This window comes from Leucopleurus acutus, assembly GCF_964270905.1.
Source record: "Leucopleurus acutus genome assembly, chromosome: 3".
Taxonomy (NCBI): Eukaryota; Metazoa; Chordata; class Mammalia; order Artiodactyla; family Delphinidae; genus Leucopleurus; species Leucopleurus acutus.
This window is the reverse complement of record NC_139145.1, coordinates 172112687-172140631: the sequence shown is the minus strand read 5'-3', so window position 1 is coordinate 172140631 and position 27945 is coordinate 172112687. Positions and strand designations below refer to the sequence as shown.

General features: G+C 50.5%; 1 protein-coding gene across 1 annotated transcript in view; it reads left to right on the top strand.

The window, feature by feature from the left end:
- Window positions 1-25808, top strand: part of ADAMTS16 (ADAM metallopeptidase with thrombospondin type 1 motif 16) — a gene marked incomplete at both ends in the record, with an annotated part of 155183 nt that extends 129375 nt beyond the window's left edge. The window contains 5 exons of the mRNA XM_082835141.1: window positions 12378-12579; window positions 12686-12880; window positions 15784-16008; window positions 24782-24929; window positions 25693-25808. Of these exons, the coding sequence (XP_082691267.1) occupies window positions 12378-12579; window positions 12686-12880; window positions 15784-16008; window positions 24782-24929; window positions 25693-25808 (886 nt within the window). The remainder of the gene's footprint in view (window positions 1-12377; window positions 12580-12685; window positions 12881-15783; window positions 16009-24781; window positions 24930-25692) is intronic.
- Between the last annotated feature and the right edge of the window lie 2137 nt (window positions 25809-27945).

Here is a 27945-nt window from a genome sequence, read left to right as displayed (position 1 = left end):
AAGCCCACCTTGCTGAAGCCTTGACTCACTGAGCAGCAGTACAGAAGGACGGGTGGGAACACAGCTCTCTGCATGTTCCCCCGGCCTTGTGGCTTACCAGCTGTGTGGCCTTGACCATCTAGGACCTGAGTGGCTGCATCAAAGGCTCTCACCATCTCTGGGCCTCGGTTTCCTCATCTGTAAAATGAGAATTCTGATGACACCTCCCTTGCATTGTTAAATGTGTGGGTGTGTGAGTGTGTTAATCTGCATAAGCATTTGGAAGAGCTTGGGGCACAAAGCAGAAAGAAAGGTCCCTTTGCGTAGAAAGGGACCCAGAGTGTGTCTAGGTCCTGAAGCTGGACTCTGGGCTCAAACTGTGGTCCACACCGCTTGTAAGACCTTCCTGAGCTTCACCTCCATCCTCTTGGAAATGGAATAAAGAATAGCACCCACCTCACTGGATCTCAGAACAGCTAGGAGTTCACAGCTTTCCAGAGCCTGGCTTGGCTGTACCTTCGCTGAAGCACTGGCCGTCCACTTGCCCCTTCTTGCCACATATGAAGCCATCTGCTTTCGGCCTTATTCTCTCTTTAAGATTTACAACTCTTTTGCTAGAACTTCAAGATTTAGCGTGTGGGACTGGGTGTTTTTATTGTTAACTTCTGTCTCCCACAATATCCCACTCCTCCCAGTAATCTGCTTTGGCTGCACTCAAGCTAGGTCTAAACCTCCGACACACCGACTTTATAAAGCCATTCTGGCCATTGTAAAAATACCCACTGCTTCCTGGTTTCTGCAGATGTGTGCAATCCTATTCCTCCTAAGTGGAGCTGGTTAAGTTTGGGGTTGGCAAACTATGGTCCCGGGGCCACATGGAGCCCACCACCCGATTCTGTAAATAAGGTTTTATTGGAACACTTCTTGCCCATTCATTCACACGCTGCCTCTGTCTGCCTTCTCCCTGCCAGGGCGAGGTTGAGAATTTAAAATCGTGTGGCCACCAGCCTAACATACATATCTGGCTCTTTAGTAAAACGTTTGCCAACTCCTGGGCTAGATGAAAGCATTTTTTCAGCAAAACAAGTGTTTTAATAGAAAATGATGACTCTATTATCTGTCACCCATTTTCAGGGCAAAATTAGTGTTAATGTTATCACAGCGACATAGTCTGACACCAGCATCTCACCCTGCAACCTCAGAAGCTTCCGGATGGGTTTCCACCACCCGTCTAGCTCCCCGTCTCTTGTCCATTCTGCATGGGCCAGGATCTTTGTCAAATACAAACCCGACATAGACACCCTGCTCCGTCAAGCCTGCCATGCCCCTCCATTGCCGTGCGCCTGGAACCCAGATCCCACTGTGTGGCCCCAGGATCCTCAGGGCCAGTCCCATCAAGTGCTCCGTCCTCTTGATCCCCGATCCTTGGTTACTAGGGCTTCTTGCCTCGCCTCCACCGGCCCTCCCACCTTGGCTTTCTGCAGCATCTATCTTAATGCTCACCCCTCTTAGGGTGTGTGTGTCCATCCCTTTTCTGCGTTATTCTTGAAGACCCACCAGATCCAGGATCAGGTCTGGCTGAACCACATGCCCATGTGCATGGCCCGTGGGCTGCATGTCCGTGTTTGTTAAAAGGTGACCTGCATTCACTGTGTCACTTCGGCAAAGGGAATGCATGGAGTGGTGTGAAAGTGTTCCACGCAACATGTGTCAGGGGAATGTGAAGCTGGGAAACCACAAGTGACCTTGTGAGTCTGCAGTCAGGCTGGAGAAGAAGCAGGACCTGAGGTCAATTTTCCTGGGATGTGAGAAAGTTGCCAAAAGGTGCCTCTGAGGGGTCACAACGTCCTAGTCATGTTTCATGCGTGAGGAGTATTTCCTGACGTTGTTTGCTTGATGATGGCAGTGGACACATTCCTCGCTCAGTGAGGTTGAGACGTAACCTACAGACACTTAGGAATTATTGTTTCTTATGGCTGTTTGGTCCCAATTTCCTCTCTCCTTTTCTTCACTCTTGTCCTTTGTATGAGGAGCAGAGGTTCAGGGGGAACACTCCTATCAGAACGAAGCCTACAGACCTTTCCTCTTTATCACAGAACAGTCTCTCTCATTCCTTTAAAATGTGGGATTCTCATCGAGATTTGATTCTTGCCCTCCTCGCGTTGTGATTTCTCCCGTTGAGCCCTGTCAGAAAGGAGCTAACTGAAGAGAAACACCAGGCTGGGAGAAGGAGTGAGTGAGTCTCATTGTGCAGGCTTAATTAGTACTCTGGACTTAGTACTCTATACTTAGTACTCTGTGCCTAGTGCTCTATACCTAGTACCCTGCACCTAGTACTCTATACTTAGCACTCTGCACCTAATACTCTATACCTAGAACTCTGTGCCTAGTACTCTGTGCTTAGTACTCTATACCTAGTACCCTGCACCTAGTACTCTATACTTAGTACTCTGCCTAGTACTCTATACCTAGTACTCTGTGCCTAGTACTCTCTACCTAGTACCCTGTACCTAGTACTCTATACTTAGTACTCTGTGCCTAGTACTCTTACCTAGTACTATGTGCTTAGTACTCTATACCTAGTACCCTGCACCTAGTACTCTATACTTAGTACTCTGCCTAGTACTCTATACCTAGTACTCTGTGCCTAGTACTCTATACCTAGTACCCTGTACCTAGTACTCTATACTTAGTACTCTGTGCCTAGTACTCTTATCTAGTACTCTGTGCTTAGTACTCTATACCTAGTACCCTGCACCTAGTACTCTATACTTAGTACTCTGCCTAGTACTCTATACCTAGTACTCTGTGCCTAGTACCCTATACCTAGTACCCTGTACCTAGTGCTCTATACTTAGTACTCTGTGCCTAGTACTCTTACCTAGTACTATGTGCTTAGTACTCTATACCTAGTACCCTGCACCTAGTACTCTGTGCCTAGTACTCTGTGCTTAGTACTCTATACCTAGTACCCTGCACCTAGTACTCTATACCTAGTACTCTGTGCCTAGTACTCTATACCTAGTACCCTGCACCTAGTACTCTATACTTAGTACTCTGCACCTGGTACTCTATACCTAGTACTCTGCACCTAGAACTCTATACTTGGTACTCTACACCTAGTATTCTGAACAATCAGTATCTGGGGAGGAAGAGAAGGAGCACAGCAATGTAGCAAGTTCACCTGGGTGGTGAACTGTGTATTCTAGGAAATGGAGCTGACAAGGACTTCAGATAGTGAAGGAAGCACATTCATGTTAGCAATGAAACTAAGTTTTCCTAGTCTCAGAATGGAGATTGGCTTTTATCAGACCAAACCCAGGAGCAAGGGGCCAATGTAGAGCCCATTCAGATGAGAAATGACAAAAATCTTGTACTAGTCTGGGTCCTCAGGAAAACAGAACCAGTAGGGTGTGTGTGCCTGTGTGTGTGTGCCTGTGTGTGTGTGTATGTGTGTGTGTGTGTGTGGAGAGAGAAATTTTAAGAAATCAACTGATGTAGTTGTGGAGGCTGGCACATCCCAAATCTGGAGACCCAGCAAAGGGTCAGTGCCATGGTTCAAGTCCAAAGGTCGTCTGTTGGCAGAATGTTCTCTTCTTCTGGGGAACCTCAGTCTTTTGCTATTAAGGACTTCAACTGATTGGGTGAGACCCACCCACATTATGGAGAGCGATCTGCTTCACTCAAAGCCTACAGAGTTAAATGCTTACTTCATCTAAAAAACACCTCCCCAGAAACATCTAGAATAATGTTTGAGCAGATATCTGGGTTCCATTACCCGGTCAAGTTGACACATAAAATGAGCCATCATAGACCTGGATTTTGTCAGATATGCAGGAGGGAGCAGTTTTGCTGGAGAAGAAGGAAGTAGAATCTATGATTTGGGGAGATGCAGGAAGGGTGGAGGATGGAAGCCATGAGGGGCTCCACTCCCTGAAAGGGCATGCAGGGCAGAGGAGTGAAGGTGGGGACTGTCGTCTCCGGGTGGCCATTGCACATCAGGTGGAGATGCTCTGTGGTGGAGACGCAGGGCTTTATATAGGTGAGGCGCTTATGGGGGATTTGGGGGCTCTCACCAGAAGGAAGAGATGCTCTCCTTCAGCCCTCTGAAAAAAAACAGTAAATTAAAGGAAACTCATTTAAAAATAACATACATACACATACACCTTGAACCTTTATTTTCACTTAAAATACATACATGCGCCCATTTGCTAATTTTTATTTTTTTTGGCTGCATTGGGTCTTCATTGCTGCATGCGGGCTTTCTCTAGTTGCGGTGAGCAGGGGTTACTTTTCATTGCGGTGTGCAGTCTTCTCATTGCAGTGGCTTCTCTTGTTGTGGAGCACGGGCTCTAGGCTCACTGGCTCAATAGTTGTGACTCATGGGCTGTAGAGTGCAGGTTCAGTAGTTGTGGCGCACGGACTTAGTTGCTCCACGGCATGTGGGATCTTCCCGGACCAGGGCTCAAACCCATGTCCCCTGCATTGGCAGGCAGATTTCTTAACCATTGTACCACCAGGGAAGCCCCCTGCTAATTCTTTTAGTTATAGCCAAAGCTTATTTTGAGTAGGAAGATGCCTATTAAAGATCTAAGTTGATTACTTGCATAAAATATGCCCAATACCCATGATGTTCAGTTTGAGTTTCTTGACAGAAGGCTGAAACTCGTCCTATTCATCCAGGTGCAAGCTCATCCTAAATCTTTCATTTTTTCTTCATAGTTTACTTTTCTCTCAGCCACACCTAAGCTGAGAGCAATTCCATTTAATGACTGATCTTTACTGAGCCATTCCAAAGATTCAACTTAGTTTTCATAGAAGCAAGTGTCTCGTATTCCATGCTCATGTTCCATTGAGCTACACCAAACTAATTATATTACACAATTCCTATAACAAGTTCAGCTGGCAGAGGCAGAGTTGAGGGCAGGCTCAGCTGCTTCCCCGTGTGCCCACTGTCGCCAGGTGGTAGCAGAAGGATGTTGACAATGTGGGCAAGGCTGGCTCTTCACCTCACCTGGCACTCAGCATGGTGTGGGCAGTGGCCTGGGGGTTTTGCCAATGGAGAGGCCCAACTGTCTGACAGGTCAGTTCAGAGTAGAGAGCTGCTCCTGAGGCTAGAAATGAACCCATGGCAGGAAGACATTCATCCAGGTGGTAGTTCAGAGAAGAACAGATGTAGAGAATCCCTAGGACAGGCACTAATGGGGGAGGATCCCCCTGCTCTGTTCTCCTGGGGGCAGACATTGGAGGAGTCTCACATAGGAAGTTATATTGGTCCTTCCCAGTGGAAAACCAGTTGACTCCCTAGAGGGCAGGGTGGTAGAAGAGGGGTCTTTATAACCTAAATGGTGTCCCCAGCTATGAATGCAATCATTGTCACAACCTGCCATGCCCAAGCGAAATGTACGTTACCGAAGACCTTGCACCCCATGGAGCCATCCTTGGATAGGAACTGCATCTCCCCAGCTGTCAAGCTGTGTTGTTTGGGAGGATTGGAAGAGTGTCAGCACTGGACCTGTTTACCTTTACTTCTCAGAGCTCATCATTTTGAGGTGGGAAGGGCCAGCACAGGAGGAAGCAGCTCTGGTCCATCCCAGCTCCTCAGCCACTTTGGTGTTGGGGGGTCTTTCTTCCTGAAGGAGCCTAAGCCTGCATGACTTGCACTGCCGGAAGCTCGGGCGCTGGGTCTGGGGCCAGGCACCTGCTCCAGATCAGTCTTTAAAGCCAGGAGGGCTGCGCAGAGCAGGGGCGGCTGGACCAGGGGGCTGCTGGGCGATGGGGTTGCCTGGGTGGGCTTTTCACATTTGCCTATGACAGGGAGTGAAGGATGATGCCTCCTGCAGAAGAACCCACTCACCAGGCTTTTCCCCTGATGTTTTAATGACACATCTCAGTTCTTATAATCGTTAAAAATAACATCAGTACAACTTTAATACAAAGGAGGGAGCAAAGGCACTTACCACCTTCAAGAGCCAGAGCCCTGGACTCTCCTGAAGAGCAGGTGTCCCATTTCTCAGAGTGTGTTCCCAACCCTGATGGTCATCTCGGCCACCAGGCTGGGGAAAGAGGGCTTTACAAAAATTCAGATTTTTGACCCTCAACCCCAGATTTGTGATTCCTGCAGAATGGAGGAGAGGCCAGGGATGTGCAGATGCTTGAGGGGCCCGCCATGCAGCTGTGGTTGGGGAAACATGGTCTCAGCCCCAGGCTAGGTCACAGGGTCCTCTCAGCCCCTTGGTGCCATCCTTGGGCATGAGAATTGGAGATGTTAAACTTGTTAAAGTGGAGGGAGGTACCGCCTACCCAGTCATTACTCAATTTCAGTTGCAACTTGGCGTAGATTGCTAACTCGCCTACCTGTATGCAGTTACCACCTGAGTTTTTTTTTATCCCATAGCAGAGGGGTTTGTGATACAAAGAGTTGGGTATTGAGTGGATGTAAAAGAGGAGTGAGAGGGGGTTGCCTTCCCCACGTTGAATTCTGATGATGGCAAAGATGTTTATTCTTTCCAGAGCAGGGGTGACTCCTGAGGACAGTGCTATGGGGGTTCCCTGCATCCTCTTTGAATCTTCCACTCCCTCTGTGACTGTCTTTGCTTCTTGGGCTGCCATTTCCCCATCCGTAAGACACAACCAGAAAAGCAGACCATTTCTGAAGTCCTTCCCAGCTCTACTGGTCAACCTCTTTTTTCCCAATTTTCCATGGAAACCAAATGGAGGAGCAGCGCCACAAAGAACCAGCCCTTCATTGTCACTCAGAATCTAAGGACTTCCCTTTCACCTTCTATGAGCTGAGGGTTTTCACTTGAGCTAATGGGATGCACACACCCTCTGTGGTCTGCAGAGAAGAAGCTTCAGTTGAAGGATTTTTGCTGAAACAGGGAATTATTAGGGCTGTCTGGAACAGCGAGGTAGGTTTCTTTCACCTGTGTGTCCCTCATAATTCCATTTCCCTGCCTCCCATGTGTAAATGAATCCTACTGATTCTTCTTAAGATAACATCCGATGACAGGACAATGAGACAGGACAATCTGGTAAAAAATTAATAAAAATCTCCATGTCTTTGGCTTCTCACAATCCATAAAATTAACACCCACCACACCTCCTTTATGGGGAGCTTTTGATGTCCTGCAGTTTGGCTCGATGTGAGTCAGCAAAGAAATGCCACATTTAAAGCCGAAAATTTACAGTCCTGTGTCTGGCTCGTTATAAATCTCTCCTTCAGTTTCACATCAAACAAAATAGTTTAACTTTTGAGGCTGAACAAAATGAAGTCACTGTCAAGCTGCAGGCTTCCAAGTGCTGATGGCAAGAGCTTGGCTTCCCGATCCAGGTCCCCTGTTTCCTGAAGTCTGGCCCCGTCCTTGCCAACCAGTGGTCAGCCACAGACTTTCCCTTCTGAGGTGATGGTGGAGGCCAGTCCCCAGCATTGCTTCTAGAAGAATGCGTCCAGCAGACAGTCGGAGGGTTCAGAACATCCCTGCAAACAGGCTGTGGTGGAGGGGGATGCATGTGTGTCCGGCGTGTTGCTGTCACTTCTAAGGCACTTACTACTGGACCCCGGGAGGATTTGCTCCAGACGTTAGAGTGTAAGCACAGAGCTCAAGCTGTTTGTCCAGGAACTCTGCCCCACCGACACCGTTCACTTACACATTTGGTTACCAAGATCGTTGGCCCTCTCAGAGCTGGATTTCTGCCCTGGAACTTGCCTGGAGTGCAGCTGGCACCCTATGATGCTGATGAAACATCCTTAGACATAGACCAATAATTCCCCAGTCAGCAGATGGACCAGGCCAGCTAATGGCCTGTGTGTGGCCCGCTGCCAGATGGGCTCAGGAATCAGCTTCTCTCCCTCCTCGTCCTCCCAAGACCTCTGATCCCAGCTGCTGTGCTTTCCGCTCACAGCCTGCCTGTCCTCTTTAAGTTAACTTCTTAGCTGGCTTTTTTTTTTTTTTTTCCCCTGTGGCTAAGGCAGCTTTTTCAAACTGGCATCTGTTTATTGTTGGATGTGCACTGCTACCTTGGAAACAGTTCATTTAGATGAAAAGCGTGGTAAATCTCAAATCACCTATACATGTGACGGGGCTGTAGTTTCATACAAAGACAAGGTCCTTCTGTCTTCAAATCCCACACGCTGCCCTGCCCGTAGGGCCGCAGTGGCGTCTGTCATAGGCCCTGGGCCACTGAGTGTGGAGCCTGTGAATGTCTGTGTTTATAGTCACAGAGGATTTTAAAGATGATGTCGGAAAGTAAAAGTGGGCGATTTGACTAAGTACAGCCTACTTGAAGGTTGTGCTGGATACACTAGCACGTGAAGGTCGTGACTGACCGATGTGGGAGACACCTTGTAATCAGAGCTGTGTTTGAATGTTGTCCTTCACCCTGTCCAGCTCGCACCTCCCTGGAACTAAATCCAGCTGTGAACGTGACCTTCTCTAGGTTCAGGCTGTGACCTGGGTTCTGCCCCGTCATGACTCCTTGTGTTTATTGAGTTAATGAAAGACCACTCCGCAGAAGATCAGAAGTTATTCCTGAAAATGGAATTGGCTTAGTGCTTCATCTTGAAACTTTGAAGAGAACAGAAAAAGAAACTGAAACCGAATTCCAAACTGAAGGGAACAGTTCCTAATGCTGAATCCGTGACAGCCCTGGGCTGGCCGTGGGTGATGGTCCGCTGTGAGCCTCAGGCTCTGGTCCCCACCGAGGGTGGCCTCTGAGCCTGAGTGGCAGTCACAGCACCGTGCCTGCCTGGCGGGGGGGGGTGGGGGGGGTGGGTATGGGGGTGCTTCATGACAACGTATTTCACTAAACCAAATACCCTTGTTGGGAATTTGCATTTTCAAAGGAAACATTAAATAACCAAAACCAAAACGTTATTATAATTTTTTTTATGAGGAGGTGAAAGTCATTTTCTGATAAACAAATAATTACTGTTGACAATTAGGGATGTTGAATATGGAACAGATGGTGCCAGGAAATTGTGCCCAAACTGTTGAGTGACAACCATAAATTCCACCACCTCTCCTGGCAGCACTGAGGGCTGTAAAGGTGAGCCCCAGGGGAGCCCTCAGCCAGGGCAAGTACTGTGGTGGCCGGGTAGCTGAGTCCTCCAGATCCTGCTGGGGAAACCTCACTGATTTGGGTTATACCATCCACCTGCTTTGTTCCAGATAGCAAACTTGAAAAACCAGAACAAAGCAGGACAGGTATGGCCACTGGTAGCTACCCAACACACCTTGTTCTGCTCATGGAACCCTCAGACGTCAGCACAGAAGCTTGCATGGATTTCGACTCTTTCATAAGCTGAAATCAAGACATTTCCCCAGAGCTCTGCCTGTGAAACAAAGCAGACACTTGGCATTTCCAGATGCTGTGTAAACGATCTTTGCTCAGGACCACTTCTTAATGATGTGCAGAAGAGAAGGGCAGAGAGTGGACCAACCCAGTTGGAACAGCTTAAGATGGTGAAGATAGAGGACTTAACCCAGGGGTGTGAAAAGCCTTGGAGGAGCCAAGACGCCTTTGCACACCAGTTACAGTTTATGAGGCTGCAGGGTTGAGAGAGCAAACTTAAGAAGTGGGAGGAAACATAAAAACAACAGAAAAGCAATGGAGAAGATCCAAATGCAGACTCATCACAGCCAGGAGGCCAAAGCCCATGTTTCATAAGGGTTAGGCATAATTTCCGTGGTTTAACATGATATTAAAGAACGCTAATCTTGTTGACATTGAAAAATGGAAGCATTTCCACGGTTGATAGAGAACAGTTCCTACAAACCTGACATAGTTTATTATTACATGAGTAAAACTTTGCATTCTTTTTAAATAATTTTCTTAGAAATATAATAGAGTCTGTTCATGAGAAACACTTGGTATAAAATAGTTCAAGCCTTCTACAAACAAAAATAGGTAAAAATATCATGGTACACCTCAGGCTAAAGGCACCAGGTGATACTGCAGGGCTGCTGAGAGCCCAGGCATGGCGGGGGCGGATCATTTCCACTTCCCATCCAGGGGAACTTTCACAGGAGTCCAAAATCTGGCTCTAAAATGATTTGGGTCACAGACCCCTTTGAGAACTTGAGGAAACATGCTGGTGGTTTGCTCAGCAATCTTGGAGGCATGTTCCACCTAGAACTTGTAGGATTTCAGGTGTCTGTGGATCCCCTGGTCCTTTATGCCTTTATTTCCTTATTTAGATATTCATCTACTCAGTCTGGTACTGCAAAATATTACAGACTCTGAAAATATGTTCATGGAAGATTTTCAGGGTAAGAAAAATGTTTGTTTTAGACATTGAGTTATAAAAATGCTGAATTTAAAAGTTGCTCATACTTCCCTCAATCATGTTAAAAAAATAACATATATTTACACACACACACACACACACACACACACACACACACACAGAAAGTACCTGAATCAAAGGTGAGGAGCTAATGAGGAATCATTGTCCCCGGGAGGAGGTATGGTGAGTACTTTCCTCCTCCCTTGTTGTGTTTCTCCCTACGTAACCCGGTGCACACACTCTGTCCTCACAGAATCTCTTCTGTTGGTACAGCATCTCTGAGAGGCCCCTAGTGAGCTCTCGGCCAGGCTTTCTGGATACTGCTTTGCGTCCTCAACCCAAGTGTGACTGTCCAGGCACCCTGTGTGGGGAGAGGATGGAGGCCACCAAGACAAAGGAGAACCAGGCATCTTCACAAATCCTGTCTTCCCTCCAGATTCAAGAGGAAATCTTGTTCTATCAGTTCACACTCAGAAATGCTGTGGAACAGGACACAAGTTTTCTGCTCGGGACCCTTGGGCCTTCCTCCTAGACTTGGCCGAGGCAGAGCCTCACGACAGCTCCCTGGGCCCTGCCGTCCCTTGAGGCCCCATCACGCTGACAGCTGGACACATCGCCGGACCCTGCTCCACCTGCAGGGGTCACGCTGCTCTGTCTGAGGGAAGGAGATCACGGCTTTTCCTTTCCCCTTGGGGATGATTTTTGACCACCACCGACACGGAGCCCCATGGGCCCTGAGTTTTCTGTAGAATTTTCAAATTTTGCTTACACGCCCTGAACAGGGAGACAAATATGAGTGGAAATCAAGTCCTCTTAGAGTCCAAATGGCAAACGGTCATCTCCCTGGGACCCAAGGACCTCCATCCAAATGGGTACTCCTTACTGGACCACATCTCACCTCCCGGCTCTCCCGCCCCAGACGGGCCCCACCCTGGCTGTGCCCTCAGCCCTCCTGCGGGTGGACTTGTGCAAACCTTTGGGGACACATGCAGGCTTATCTGAGAGCAAATGGTGATGCCACGGGGCTGAGCTGGACCCAACCTCCCCACCTCCATCATCTGCCGACATGCCTGTTGACAAAGAATGCTTTTACAGTCAGAAGAGAGAGAAACAGGGCTGCTTCGAGAAACATCCTCGAGCATCAGCAGCTGCTAACAAATTGAAAGAAAGACGAGCAGACATTATAGGTCTCCTGCTGGAAGTCATCACTTTTAAAGTAATCACACAAAACAAACAAAGAGACAAAAAACCCGCATCTGACAAAGGCATTAGATCCACCTAAATTACGGGAAGTGCAGAGGAGCATACTAAGTGATACCACAGAGATGTAACTTGCAAAGTCCTGAAATCAGCAAAAAAAAAAAAAAAAAGAAAAAAATGGAGACGCAGTAAGGTATGCAATCTTTCTGTCACAGATAAATGGAATAGAAAAATAAATGAGATTACAGAAGAACCTACAGACTAAAAGAGAAGAAAGACACATCAACCAATTGCAAACCATGAGCTTTATTTAGATTCTGACTCTGACGAGCGATGAAATTTTGACATTGACGACATACTTGGGAATGGAACGCTGAATATTTAATGACATTAAGGGATTATCGTTAAAAATTTTAGATGTCACAATGGCATTGTGGTTATGTTGAAAAATCTAAGACTCCTTATCTTTTAGAGATGTGAATTGGAATATTAATATGTCTAGAATTTGCTTCAAAATGCTATAGGGATGGGGGCATAAACTGATCATCTTTGGAGCTGAGTGGACACGGAGGGCCTTTATTTTTGTACAAGTTTGAAATTTTCTTTAGAAAAAAGTTTTCTAAAGAAAAAAACTTTCTTTAGAAAAAAGGGAACAGACACACTGTTGAGGGGAGTTATTTCCAAGTACAAGTGAACCCGAAAGCCAAGGGAGGGGAAGCATGACCACCAGGAATGCTAATCGTGGAAGTTAGAAGGGGTAGGGGCTCAGGGAGACTGCCTGGCAACTGAAAATAACTGTGCACCTATAGACAGTAGGTGGGAAATGGTGCAGGTCGATGCCCGCACAGACACGGCCCTCTGCTCTGGAGAGCTGGCACTGTCCCTCACTGTGGGTCTCTCTGTCCCCCAGGTGGTCCGTGGGGAACTGGAGCGCCTGCAGCCGGACGTGCAGTGGAGGCACCCAGAGCCGGACCGTACAGTGCACGCGGCGGGCACACTACAAATCGGAGCGGGTCTCCGCCAGCCTGTGTCCGCAGCCCATGCCCTCCAGCCGACAGGCCTGCCAGCCTCAGAGCTGCCCACCCGCGTGGAGCGCCGGGCCCTGGGCGGAGGTAATGGGGCAGGGCCAACGTACGGGGATGGCGGGGCCCCTCCTAGGCAACGTGGGGCTGGAGTCTTACCAGGCCTTGCAGGAGCTGACGCGCTCTTCCCATGCAGTGCTCTCGAACCTGCGGGAAGGGGTGGAGGAAGAGGTCCGTGGCCTGTAAGAGCACCAACCCCTCGGCCAGGGCGCAGCTGCTGCCTGACGCTGTCTGCACCTCGGAGCCCAAGCCCAGGACTCACGAGGCCTGTCTGCTCAGGCGCTGCCACAAGCACAAGAAGCTGCAGTGGCTTGTGTCCGCCTGGTCCCAGGTAGGTGCACTGGTCCCAGGTGGGTGTACTGGTCCCACTTGGGTGCACTAATCCCAGGTGGGTGCACTGATTCCAAGTAGGTGCACTAGCCCCAGATAAGTGCACCTGATTCCAGGTAGGTGCACCTGATTCCAGGTAGGTGCACTGATCCCAGGTGGGTGCACTGATTCCAGATAGGTGCACTAGCCCCAGATAGGTGCACCTAATTCCAGGTAGGTGTGCCAGGTCCCAGGTGGTTGTACCTGGTCCAAGGCAGATGCACTAGTCCCAGGCAGGTGCACTAGGTTGAGGTAAGTGCACTGGTCCCAGGTAGCTGCACTGATCCCAGGTGGGTGCACTAGCCCCAGGTAGGTGCAGTGGTCCCAGGTGGGTGTACCTGGTCCCAGGTACGTGCACTGATCCCAAGGGGTTGCACTAGTCCCAGGTAATTGCACTGGCCCCAGGTAGGTGCACTGGTCCCAGATAGCTGCACTGATCCCAGGTGGGTGTACCTGGTCCCAGGCAGGTGCACTAGTTCCAGGCAGGTGCATTAGTTCCAGGTACGTACACTGGTCCCAGGTAGGTGCACTGGCCCCAGGTAGGTGCATTGGGTCCCAGGTGGGTACACTGGCCCCAGTTGGGTTCACTGATCCCAGTTGGGTGCACTGATCCCAGGTAGGTGTGCCGGGTCCCAGGTGGGTGCACCAGGTCCAGATGAAACTGGGTCGACCAGCTCCTGCCTTGGGGCTGCCTCTCATCTGGTCTCTCTGCTTCCACTTCTCCTCTGCTTCTTCTTCCCCCGAGTCTCTGATCCCTGCCCATAGCCCAGTATTCAGTCCTCCCTCCTGGCACGCACTCGTTGGAGTGTCCTTCGGCTTTCTCATCACATCCCTGGCATACCTCACCCAGGTCATCCACGCGCTCATCACTCCCTCGTGTTGAGCAGCGATTGAGTGGGTGAACGGGTGCAGGTGTGAGGGGAGGGGTGTTCACTGCGCTGACCATGGGGTGGGGGCACCCACTGCACCCCAGAACACCTGCAGCCACTTCTCTGGCCATGCTTAGGTAGTAGAGCAGGTGGATGACCTCAGGAGACAGAGGACCCGTTCCCTGAGAGGAATGTGCATAGGCAGGCTTCTCACTTGGGGAAGAGACTTGCTTGTGCTGGGTTTGCTCAATGCCTTGTGCTGCTGAAGGCTGGGAAGCCCCTGATCTGCACTGTCGGGGGACTGTCCCAAGCCCTGCTTCTCTGAGACCGACATTTGGAAACACGAGTTTGGAGTGTTAAAGGTTTTGTGCCTCGCTTTGGCCCAAGTTGGGGCCGGACATCCTGCTAGGGAGCAGACAGAGCTGCCCACCCCCGTGCCCGGGAGGGGACATCGGGAGGCCATGCCAGCCCCCTGCCCGGGCGCAGCGAGCCCAAGGGTTGCCTGAGCGGCCTGTGAGAGGCTCCCTCAGAGAGGTGTGCACCACTCAGAGGCACGGGGGTCAGTAAAGCACAGCGGACATCAGAAAGCCAGCCGCCCAGAGAGCAGCAGCCGCCGCCACCACCCTCGGGAGCGTGCCTGTGATCCCAGTGCGGGGCTGCCTTTCTAGAGCGGACATGAAGAGAAAGGCCCCAGCTCCCGGATCCCACGCCCTCAGGGGCAGACTCAGGGCCACAGCCCCCGTACCCACACCTCCAATGGCAACCTGCTCAGGAGGGAGGAATGAATCAATAAAGGGATGGTGTGCCGAGCAGGGCATTTAACCCGGGTGAGGCAACACTTCCGTTTGCCACTGAAAACTAAAAACATCATCACTCTTGGATAAAGCCTGTTTCTGCTAAGGTAGAATTCCTGGTCCTCTGTCTCCTGGGACCTGGGAACATCAGAGTCTCTAGGACTGAATCGCGTTGTCGTCAGAAGACTTTTGTTTCTGTGCATATCCCCAGAGGCTAAGTCCTTAGGAAGGAAGCAACTGGGGCTGCATAGTGTCTGGAAGGTGTCCCCCTGGGAAGCCCTTGCACTGAATGTATAACACATACGGGTGCATACACACACGCACACACACACACACACACGCACACACACCAGAACTTCTCTCTTAGGCATGGCCCCAGCAAGACCCTGGGAAGAGTCCTCCAGCTCATTCCTGGCATCAGGACACACTGAGCACACCTGTAAGCCAGGTCTGAACATGAGTGTGAGGCCAGAACCCAGGCATCTGGGCTCCTCCACTTATGTGATCTGCGGAAATGTCAGCCCAAGGCAGCAATGCCAGCCACTGGGACCTTCCCCGTCACCTCCGAGCTGACCTTTTGGTCTTCTCTGTCATCCCTCTGTGACAGGTGTCTGCAGCCTCTGCCTGGCCACAGATTTGCCCAGAGTCCCACCGCCCATGCCAGAAGGTCTGGCTGCAGTGACAGCTCAGGCTCAGAGCACATCACCGTGGGACCGAGTAGGTTTGCTGTCTGTGCTCGCTGTCTTCAGGGCAGCACTCGGCTTTCTGAGGATGACTGTGAGCCCCGGGTTTTCCCTGCCTGCCCCTGCTTTAGGGGCCAGCATCACGCTGCAGTTGGGTGGTGTGAATCCGTGGAGCTATTACATTTCAGTGCATTCTGCTGTCAGTTACAGCCCAACATTTTAATTTCCCAGTGAAGCAGTAACTCCAGAATTACTCTCTTCACGGTTTCTGATTGCCCTGCCCCAACTCATGCCCCAGTGCTAGACCACTGTGACCCCAAGGTCTTCCTTTTTATGGCAGATACTGTCACACCTTTTTAACATGCCAAGGTCCCATATATTCCACTGACCATTTATACTTAGGAAAACGGTCAAGCTGATATAATCAGGAGGCTTCTTGACTCAATGATTTTGTAGAAGAGACAGCCACCACAGGAGAAATACCTTTCACTCACATCCTTTGTTGTCTTTTCTTTTCAGTGCTCTGTTACGTGTGAAAGAGGAACACAGAAAAGATTCTTCAAATGTGCTGAGAAGTACAGTTCTGGGAAGTACCGCGAGCTGGCCCCGAAGAAGTGCTTGCACCTACCACAGCCCCACCTGGAGCTGGAACGCATCTGCGCCCCATTTCCCTGCCCTAAGCACCCCCTGTTCGCGGCTGCAGGCTCCCCACAGGCCGACTGGTTTGCCTCGCCCTGGTCTCAGGTAGGGGTGAAGGGAGGGCGAGCAGAGCCCCTGCTCAGTGTTGGTGGCTGGCCTGGGTGGAGAGGTTCCGGCTAGATGTGAGCTGCTCGAAAGCAGATAGTCACAAAACAACCATCCCGACTGGTATTTACCCAGAGATCACTTCTGTGGCAAGTGTCCTGATAAGTGTTTTACTGTGTATCCTACACACTGATAGGTGGGTAGATACATACATACATACATATATGTACATTTTATATATACAGTCCCCAGTGCCTACCAGGGCACCGAGCCCATACAGAGTATTCACAGAATATTTGTTAAATATGGAATTCTAAATGAAAAACAAATTCAATGAGTGACTCAAGGGGGCTTCCCTGGTGGTGCAGTGGTTAAGAATCCACCTGCAAATTCAGGGGACACAGGTTCGAGCCCTGGCCTGGGAAGATCCCACATGCCGCAGAGCAAATAAGCCCGTGTGCCACAACTACTAAGCCTGCACTCTAGAGCCCACAAGTCACAACTACTGAGCCCACGAGCCACAACTACTGAAGCCCGTGCGCCTAGAGCCCATGCTCTGCAGCAAGAGAAGCCACCGCAAGGAGAAGCCCGTGCACATGTGTTTCTAGTCACTGAGGATCTCCCCAAGTCTGTGTACCTGATGGGATGAGGGAGGAAAGCTCCCAGAGGAAGCATCGGGAATGTGGCCAGACCAGCTCCTAAAGAAGCAGGCTGCTGGGTCCCCAGCTCCCCAGAAATGTGTAACCAGTGTTGATCTGGGTAAGCTTTACTAAGGACTGAACAATTACTGTTATTGATCTGCCAGTGGGGCAGGCCACATCCCAGGTAAGGCACGCTCGTCTGCACCACCTGTCCTGGAAAGGACATCAGTGTTCTGTGTGGAAATCAGTGCCAGCCAGGGGCCGGGCAGGAGGAGTGACTGGTGCAACCACAGTGCTTAGCCAGACGGGACCAGTGGGGCCAGACTTTGACCAGCTCTCCCTCCATCTGAGTCTCCTCACGTGTTTCCTGGCCTCCGGGACCCGTCTTCAATCCCTCCTGATGCAAAATCCCTTTCCTGAGGCCCCTGCACCATGACAGCCGCTGTGCGTGGCTCCTCTCAGAAGGGACACCACACCCTGCCTCCTGGGCATGTCCTGTGTCTTGCCGTGAACAGTGTCCCCAAAACTCATGTCCACCCAGGACCTCAAAATGCGATCTTATTCAGAAATAGGAAATTTGCAGGTTTAATTAGCTAAGATGAGGTCATTCTGGATTTGGGCGAACCCTAACCCAATGACCAATGTCCTTATAGGACACACAGGGGAAAGGTCATGTGATCATAGAGGCAGAGGTCACATTGATGCAGCTATGGGCCCAAGAACACCCAGGATTGCCGGCAGCCGCCGGACTCTGGAAAAGGATGAGCAGATTCCCCCTTAGGACCTCCAGAAGAGATGGAACTTGCTCCTTCTGCCAATGTCTTGATTTTATACTTCTGGCCTCCTGAACTGAGAGAGTTGTTTCTTCTGTTTCAAGCCCCCCAGCTTGTGGTCATTTGTTCCAGCAGCCCTGAGTATCTAACATGGTTGTTATTGGTGTCACCGAATCTAACCTGGGTCTGCTTGCCCAATGCACAGCAAAGCCAATCTACTGACACCATTTTGTGATGAAGGAAGGTACAGTGTTTACTGCAGGCACCAAGCAAGGAGAACAGCCTCAAAAAGACCTAAACTCCCTGACAGCTTTCAGGAAAGGGCTTTTAAAGACTGAGGGAGAGGGTTACGGGGTACATGATCAGCTTGTTCACTTGTTCACAGTTCTCTGATTGGTTGATGGTGAGGTAACAGGGTGGTATTTCAGGAATCTCAGTTGCCGATTTTCTGGCCCCAACCGGTATGGGCTCTACGTGCTGGTTGGTGGTCAGCATGCAGTTGACTTTCTCTGGTGGGGTTTCAGGGTCTGCACAACAACACAAGGATATGGCTCAGGATGTTATCTGTAGCCCTTGAGGAGGAACCAAAGGTCCTTGACTTTGTTTTATGGCTAAACTATTATTATTTTGTATTACTGGACTGTTTTCCTTTGTTTCTGCATTTTTTAACTTCCCTGATTAAATTTTAATTTTTGGAACTTGGGGAAGGCCTAGGAGGTTAAAGCTTTTCTACAAACAAGAGGTGGGGGACACTGGGGGTGTCTGTCCCCAGGAAGGCCCCGCAGGGTGCTGCTCATTTTCAGTTGTGTCCTTGTCCCATCATGTTTCCTCCTGACCCCCCAAGGGTGACTCCCAGCAGCAAGGGCTGTGTCTAAGTTCCTTCACATTCCTCTTAGCCCAGCTTGCAGTCTGAGGACAGTGGGCATGTGAGCTACAGCAGCTGAATCCGACAATACCATGGTGTCTACCAGCACAGGGATTTCTCCAGAAGGAGGAACATGAATCTCAGAGGGGAGACCTCAAGGCTCTGTGACCCACAGTCCCCTGATCCAGGAATGGCCAAGAGGTGACAGGCGGTGGGCTCTTTCACTCTCAGCTCTCCTGATTCCCCACAGACCGGGGTCCCCAAGCATGGCACTCACCCTCCCTCATGTGTGCCCGCCACCAACAATTCTATTGAACAATCTTCTGACGGAAACTGAACCCTGAATGCAAACCTGAAATGAACAAGTTTGACAGAGCAAAAATCACACAGAATTATGATTTTTATCTAAGGCCAAAGGAAACAAACGGAAATATATATTGGAACCAAATTAATCCACCACGGAATTTTTTTCAGTATTAGCTAAAATTTTACTAGAATAAAACCATTTTAAAATCCCCCCAAATGAAGCCCCAATTCATTCTGTTGGAGCTCTGCTGTGTATGTGAGCCCAGGATTGGCTGGTAATCGATAATCTTCTCTAGAAATCGCAACATCCCAGCCCGGCCATTGCCGTCCCTCTGGTGCCTCTGACATATCCCTGGTCCCAAACTCTGAGCTCTGAAGAAGGAAACCATCCCTCAGTCCTTGGAGAGGAAGAGGTAGAAAGAACTTCCACCCGCTGTATGCACTGCCCTCTAGCTGTGTTCTTGCTTTGCTTGGTTCCTCCTATCTTCAAACTTGATGTTGCTTTTTCATTTACAAATATATGAACTCCTCCCCAAATGGTATTTAAATTAGAATTTGTTTAATTTAGAATATTGGACCAGGGGACCTTTGAACCACATCCTTTTCAAGCATTTGCCGTTTTTAAGTAGGTCAAAAGTATCACTTGCTACACACGTTTCCCTTCTATTTTCCTCTGAGTGCACAGGCTTTCCAGCAAGGTGAAGGGATGGATGAGCTACGAAGCTGAGGCGAGTTGTTTCCGAGGCAGATGCTTCGCTTTCTCTGTCTTTTTGAGAATGTGAGTCAGAGACAAGTACAGGTGGATCCCAAGACCATGGTCCCTCTGTCCGTGGGGAGACTGAGGCTCCTGAGACTGAATCAGGCCAGTATTCACTCTGCTCAATTCAGAGACTCCAGGCAAATTTAGAAAAAGAAAAACAAGGTTTATCCTTATGTACTTTAAACCAAAACCTAAAACCTAAAAATACATCTTGCATAGTTTTCACCAGCCTGAAATATTCAAGCTGTCTGTCTAATAAGTCATTTTTACCATAAGCTGCTTGAAGATCTTATCCAGTGTGACTCATCTGTTACATTCCGAGTCCATAACTTTTGGGAGTAATAACTCAAAGGCGATGTTTGCCATGAGCTCTTGTACCCAAAGCTCTGTGCCCTGCAATCGTGGGAAATTGTGGGACGGAAATGCGTGGCCAGCGCCTGGCTCAGTTTTGCCCGCAGACAGGTTATTCCTGTGACAGCAGGAAGGTGGCAGGTTCTGTTATTTGACCAGGAGAGTTTCTATTGGTCTCAATGGCCCAGCTTATCACTTTGGTTAGTAGTACGCCGTCTGGCAGGACTGACCTCATTCGTTTGGGTCGTTTGGGCTTAGCATCCGGTGGATCACACGCTGACCTGGTCTTGAAAAGGCTTAAGTACGAACACCTGCTGGACTATGTCTGACTCTACATGACAGAGACTGGGTGTGTTCTCAGTGCTGGAGTGCCGGGGCCCTGTCTCGTTCTGGGATTCCTCACCAGGACTGTGCACAAGTTGATGTGGAGACCCTTGGGCTCTCAGGGGCAAAGAGCCATGTCCCAGACGTCATCGATAGGGTTTTCCATCTGGGCAACTATGACTGCAGCAATGTATCAAACACACACACACATACACAGACTCACACATATGGACATACATGTGAACACACACACATGGGCCCACACAGAACATGTGGAGACTTCAGCAGGCTTGGTCTGGATGAGTGTGGTCAGTCCATCACAGAGGGCTGCCCTGCACCCTTGACCCATTCGCCCACCTCTAATAATTTGCTCTCATCCTCTTCTAATTATGAGGGTGCACAGGAAAACAGGAACCGTTTTGTTGACATTGATGGATAAGGTCGCCTGAGCTGGAGGGAGTCTGCCTGTAACCAATTGAATTCGTACAAAAATACACAGCCCCGTCTATGTTTAGAGCAGAAATTGTGTGTGTGGTCCCATCCTGACTGAGTAGACATTTGGTCTCTGGGAGAAGTTATGGTGGCTGAAGCTCCAAACTTGGAGAGGTCCACGAAGGTGATAAATAAGGGAAGAAACTGCCCCCCTCCTGCCTCTGTAGAGGCTTCCCAGAAGGAAGATGAAGGTGTGAGACCTCTGGCTGTCTGCAGTTAACATGCATTTGTTTACTAAGTGTCCATGCATTTGAGAGATGAACTTTGCCCTGGAAGAAGCCCCGTGGTTTTACAGGTTCCTGTGAATGTGACAGGTGGACAGTTACCTTAGACTAAGTCCACGTAGAACATCAATCAGGACTTAGAGCTCTCAGACATCGCCTTCACTAGCATTTTTCCATGAAGACCAATAACATAAACAAGAGTAGTTGCTCTAATTTAAAACAAACCCAGGGGCAAATGTTATTATTTAAAAATGTATCTTTGGGTTTTTTTGATAATGACTAAGAGTAATCATCAATTCCCCCATTACTCCAGTCAGAGGTTATGCAGTGCCTCTTATACAGGGGTGGTCAATCCTCCTAGGAACACGGGGATTGCCGAGGGGTCAGGGCACACAGAGAACATCCGAAGGGAGAGGTCTTTCTGCATTTCAATGTCCATAGAGTCTGTCTGAGTAGATGTCTTCCCTGAGACTCCCTGGAAGGGTGCAGGACTGGTCAACCTACAGGGGCCCTTTCAGAGCAGAGTGTGCTGGTTTGCATGAGGTCCAGGTGAGGACAGGCATGCGTCACCCTCCAGAAGGCCGTTTAATTCTAGAATGACAAGAAGACCCTCATTGCTAGACCTCAGGGGGCCATCCCATGGACTCCTGCCTCGACGTTTTTCTCCATCTGGTGCCTTGGTTCTTGGACAGAGCCGTGGTCTCAGGCCCTGTCACCGGCAGCAGCATGTGGGGGTGAAGGGCCAGAGGCAACGGGAGGGGGCTTAAGGCCCTGGGGCCCCAGCAATGGGGTGAGCAGCCCATGCCCAGCTCTTTAGTGGTGATGTCCCTGCTCTGCACCCTGAAGCCACACGCCCCAGAGTCTGGAGGGACCCCCTCGTCCCTCAGCAAACAGACACAGAACTACCCACCCACCCACAGAGTGGGAGTCATCCACATTTTCTGTCTCAGGGACATTCAGACCGAGACCCTGGAAGGTGAACAGAAGTGAGCAAGGTGCGGTGGGGAGAGTCCATGGACTGAAGATGACAGTGACTGCCAGGGTCACGCGGGGGAAAGTCTCAGGTGCTCATTTACTTGTTTGCAGTCAAGCTGCAGGTCAGCTTGACGTGCTAGTTTTGTTAGATTGAATGTGACTGACGTCAGTTCTGAAAATAGAAGACGAAGGTGCTCTTGCCGGTGTGGTTCCGGTCACTCACTGGAGAGCAGTTCTCCGGGTATGTCCCGACCCGTAGCAGCGTGGCTACACATGCAGGTTCTCGGGCCCAGCCCAGACCTGCTGGTGTTCAAGCTTTGGTCCTGGGCCCCAGCATTCTGCTTTGCTGAGTCCTGTGGTTCATTCGGACACGCATTCGAGCTTGAGAGCCACTGGTGTGGAGGGTGTCTCCAGCAGCAGGGGTTCTGGACAGAGGGCGACAGCAGCTGTCACTCTGCAGGTCAGAGAGCAGGTGCAGGACACCGTCAGCACCCGGCACGGTGGCCGCCTCTCCTGCCATCAGTACGAGGAATGGCCTGAGACGCTCAGGCTAAGCCCCATGAAGCTGAGGAAGAAGACTTAGCCTTTGACTTCAGATCTGAGCTCCGGTCTCTCTTTCCACCGAGTATTCCTTTCCCAGCAGTGTTGTGTCCTGTGACTTGTCCTCCACACCTGCTGCTCCTGCAGCCCCAGCCCCTCGCTCTCCACCCTGGGAGTCTGCACAGAGATTCTTAGGATCGACCCATCTGCAAATCCAGTGGAAAATCTGGCATGTGATTTCTAAACCCCATGCTGAGTTTGAGGCCATTATGTTTATGATATAGCTGAACCACTTGCATAGCTTTTCCTTCCTGGGGAAAACAAACCAAAAAAAGTGAATAAACTTTTTCAGATTCCTTCTTGTTCTTCCCTCTCCTGCTCTATCTCTGGTTGTATCAATGTGAAGTATTTTCAAAATCTGCAGCCAAACATCTTAGTTCTTTCTGTTTACATGAAGAAACACAAAAGTTGAGCAATCTGGAGGCTTTTTTCCTAAAAAACTGTCTCTCACGGAGAGTTTACAATCTCTCTAGACCAGTTCTTCTCACACTGGGTGTTCTTATAGATCGTCTGGGGGTGGTGCAGATTCTGAGGCAGCATCCAGAGGTGGGAGGCAGGGATGTTGACAGGCTCCCAGCTGTTGCCAGGGCTGCTTGTCCAGAAACCAAGCTTTGCGTAGCGGCTTTAGAAAGTGCCCCGAGGAAGGGCGAGCTGCGTGTGCTCAGCGCTAGTGTCTGGAGCCTAGAACAGTGCCTGGTAAGAGGAGGAGGAGGATCCCTCTTTGTGAATAAATCAACCAATGACGAAAAAAGAATCAAACCACTTGCTGCTGTTTAAGTGATGCAACATGATGGCCAGATCTCTTGATTTCTCATTGAGGCAGAACATCTTTAGCAAGAGTGGGATTCTGCCTCTGCTGCTGTTGATGAAAGAAACTCAACTCACAAGGCAGAGACATTCATCACCTACAGAGGAAGATGTGACCAAAGAGACCCTAGGAACCCTGTGGCAGTGCAGCCCTGTAAGTTCTCAGTCCGCAATGATAGCTGAGGGAGGGCCTGGAACCAGAGTGCAAAGCACCCAGGCCAGAACTGCGGCTCTGCCGGAACGTTCAGAAAGATGTTATAGGCAGCGTTATAGGCAGTGGGAACTCTATCGCGGATGGGCCTCATGGTTCAGGAATCAGACGTGAGTCTGCCCACAGCATTGTTGTTTTCCTGGCTGCCACAGTCATATACTGAAACTGAACTATTGATGACGTTCGCTGAAATTGGTTTTGAAGAGAAGGGGTAAGCCTCACAGAATGTTCCAAACCCACATGCTTATCAGCTAAAGCCCTGGATTTTCTCTCCAGGGGCACAGCCATCCTTTCCCTAAAGACAAAAAAGAGAAGCAGGAACAGTTCCTTCAGCTTATGAGTTTTCACGACTCTCTGTTTCCAACTTTTCTCCCCCCGAGGGGCAGATAGAGATGTTTTCCTTACTCCATCACAGAGTCCCTATCCCAGGGGATGTCAAAGCCACTTCTCCAGGCTCTGTTTGCAGCGGGTCCTGAACATCCGGCTGCAGGCAAGCATCTGGCTGTGGGCTGTTTCTGCTGTGGAAGACCAGCCCCAGGGCTGCTCCAATGGGGTCCTGGCACACGGACCTGTACATTCTTTCAGCAGCCTGAGTCATGTGTGTCCCTAAGTCTGCACGGCTTTAGCCTCGTGTTTTAAAGCAACCATTTAGCTTATCCACAGGATATCCAAAACGTTCTCTGACCCCGGCATTTTGCAGGTGCTCCTTTAATTGCTTACATTCTTAACTGTCTTGAACTCACAGCCTTGTCTGAGCACAATTCACATGCTTCCGTCTAGACCTCGAGTCGCCTTCTTTTTGGGCATATTCACTGCTACACGTTTGGGCCCCTCCGTCTCTCTGATCACCCACGTCCCTCCTGGTTTATTGCCAGCAGTTGATCTCAGATGGACCCGCTGCTGTGGTCTATGGGGTGTGCGCCCGGCCAGCTGGTGAGGGATGGTCTGATCCAGCCTCTCCTTCCTACTCTGGCCCCGCCGTGCTCTGTGCCTTAGAGCGCGGGGGCCTCGGCGTCGGGAAGCAAAGTTCCCGGGAGCACGCGAACGAGCCCGGGGAACCTCCAGACACGCAGAGTCCCTGCGCTTGGGGTCTGGAAGGGGCTGAGTGCCAACTCCTGGCACTCAAGCTTTTCCAGGTCAGGGGCACCAGAAGGGCTGGCTTGGTGATGGCATTCCATGAGAGACCCACAGCCTGCATCCCCAGAGGCGTGTGCCACTTTTTGGTGTCCATCGGACCCTTGATGGCTCAAGGACGTTCAGGCTTCTGGGCACTTCTCCCCAGTGTCCATACCTGGGAAAAATCCAGAATCTGCTCAGCCACCCACAGTGGTTGGTTGAGGCAGACCACCGTGAGGAGCCTGTTGGGGGGCGGGGGGGAAGCTTGTGAGAGCAGCTGACCCAAGGACCTGGTGGCCCCGGTGACCCTTGCTTGTGCTTCCCGCAGTGCACGGCCAGCTGTGGAGGCGGCATGCAGACGAGGTCAGTGCAGTGCCTGGCGGGGCGCCGGCCGGCCGTGGGCTGCTCCGCGCACCAGAAGCCCGCGGCCTCCCAGGCCTGCAACACCCGCTTCTGCCCCATCGCACAGAAGAAAGGTGAGTGTCGGAGCCCTTCGGCTTGACCTTGGCATTTCGGGGGGTCTGTCCCGTTTCCGGAGTGTCTCCTAAGAGGGCTGAGCAGGTGCGGGACGCCCGCTAGGTCGAGGGGTTGGTGTCGGCTCCCCGGTTCTCTCTCCATCTCCTCCCCCAGCTTTCCCATGACATAGCCCACAAAGCAGACCCCTCGCTTCTCACGCCTCCCCAGAAATGACACAGACGGCTGGGAAATCAGATTGCTCCTGCTTCACTGCTGCTCTTTATATTCAGAGAAGCCGATTCTAAGTAGAGCAGCCTTTTCCGCCCGAGGTAAAGGAGAACCCAGATTATTCCTTGGATGCGCTTTAAACGCCATCCCTGTGCACACGCCCTCGGTGCCTCAGGTATTTGCGGGGACCATGCCCTGTGTATCTGTCGAGGTTTCTGGAAGAGAAAATGGGGCTGGAGGAGAATGAGTGGTCTGGCTCAATCAGGGACTCAGCAATTGGAGTCCAGTCCACAGAAGCCCCATCGCCTTGGGTGGATGAGTGGTTATGTGGATGGGTTTAGCACAAAAAGCAGAAAATTTCAACTTTGCGGGAAGCTTCCAAGAAAGGTCTTGTGAAAACAGTACAACCCACATGGCGCATTTGACCTGAGGAGCTGCCCTCCTTCAGCAGCTTCAGGGCAATGACAGATTTACCTTGATTTTCTGGAGTTATTGGCAGTGGCAGCAGACACGGGGTGCTGGAACGGTGACTAACTCGGGACTGCTCACTTTCAGACGCCTTCTGCGAGGACCGCTTCCACTGGTGCCCCCTGGTGCCCCAGCACGGGATGTGCAGCCACCACTTCTACGGCCAGCAGTGCTGCAAGATGTGCTCCACATCCAACCTGTGAGCTGACAGGGCACAGGAGGTACCTGTTTCCAGCACCAGCGAGCTGTGTGGTCTACACCGGGGTGCTTCCGAGGAAGATGGAAGCTGGGAGAAGAAAAAACATCTGGGTCTCTTATATATGATTCTGTGCATGCCTGTGTGTGTGTGTGTGTGTGTGTGTGTGTGTGAGCGCACGTGAGCGTGTGTGTGACTCGTGTGTGTGAGCGCATCCCCAGGCACATGGACATGCTCTCGGGGAGGTGGGGATGTCGAGTCAGGCCACAGGGTGCACTGTGCAGCAGGGCACGTGCTCACCTAGAACTGCAGAGCTTTGTCAAGGAAGGCAGGCCAGGAAATGAGGGAGAAGTACGGAACACCTGCCTCTAAGGATGCCGGCCCAGCTCCCACCTGGAGGTCCCTTCCGACAGCGGGCTCAGCTTTAGGCTGCGTCCCCAGGCCCATCCTGCTCCAAGAGCAGTTTCTCTGCACAGGGACCCGGGGCCCGGACAGGAGAGCTGGTCTCCATCCTGATTGGGAACCTCGCCTCTGGAAATGGGAAAATGAAATCCCTGCTAGGGTGCTCCTGTCCCTTTCAGACTTGTGTGCTGGAGGAGAGAATTTTCTTATTTTATGTTTTATCTTTCTCAGTTATTTACAAGTGAGTGTTCCTATTTAAACCCATTTCTTACTGCTTTTCTATTTCAAGTGACAGAATTACAGGTTGTATCTGAATTAGAGACTTACCGGTTACACCGAATCCCCACCGTCCTACTGAGGACTAGTGGTGGGTCCACTTGGGCAGATGTCAAGTGATGACCTTGGAGCCCTGTGTTTCGTTTTTGTATTTTGCGGGGTTTTCAAAAAAATGTATCCGTAAATTTTGGTTGTTTTTGTAACACCCATTCAGAAGGAAGGCCTATTTCCTGGTGAAAAGCTGCACGGCTGGCCTCTGACATCCTCCCGTCAGTATCCGTGTGGCTTTTAATCCTTTCCTGTGGTGCAATCTCCATTCCAAATGGCACCTGGATATTTATATTTACTGAAGTTTTATAATAAATTTTATATTGTGCGGCGTGCTTCTGAACTGCTCGTGAGTCTTCATGACGTCTGCTCTTAGACGCGAGGGCTGGCACAGAGACCGGGAAATTGGCCTCAAAGAGAAATGGGGCTCCAGAACCTGGTAGAAAGTGCTGGAATCAGTCTGAGGAGAAAATGCCCCCGAATGAGGACGCTTCAGGGAAGACAGTTGGTGATGGTGGCAGCCTGTGCAGGGGGGCACTTCTGCAGGGTCATCCCGCCCAGGGACCAGGTTTTCTATGGTTTCACCTGCAACCTGCACAGGACAGGTGCAGCCTCTCTAGAGATGACACGATTAATTGAAAGGTGACCCCTGACCCTGTTATCCCTGCTGTATTAGTCAGCATTCTCTAGAGACACAGGCACAATATATTTATAGAGGTGGTGGGTGTCTTAAGGAATTGACTCACACGATTGTGGGAGCTGGCAAGTCCAAAACCTGTACGCCAGGCAGCAGTCCACAAGTTTGGGTTAGAGTTGATGCTGCAGCCTTGAGCCTGCAGAGGTTCTACAGAGCAGCAGAATGGAAACTCGGGCAGGGTTTTTTGGGTTTTTCTTGAAATTGAAATTGAAATTAAAAATCCTCCAACAAACAAAAGCCCAGGACTAGATGGCTTCACAGGTCAATTCCATCAACATTCAGAGAAGAGCCAACACCCATCCTTCTCAAACTCTTCCAAAATATTGCAGAGGAAGGAACACTCCCAAACTCACTCCATGAAGCCACCATCACCATGATACCCTACTTTTTTCTCCTGTAGTAGAGAATGGAACCACCATTTACTGACTTTGCATTGAACATGAATCCCAGAATTCCTGGTTGCCCACTGGTTAAAACTTGGTGCTTTCACTGCCGTGGGTTTGATTTTGATCCCTGGTCTGGGAACTAAGATCCCACTGGCTGGATCATACTCATCGGCGTGGCCGTCCCAGCAGAGTCTGTGGGTGAACATGGGACCAGGGCACAGAGGCCCCTCCCGGCCCCAAGACAGAGTCAGGCCAGATGGTGCCCACACTGAGCCTCAGACCCTTCTCAGAACTGCAGGCACAGCACCCTCCTGGCTCTCTTTACCTCGGGCCGG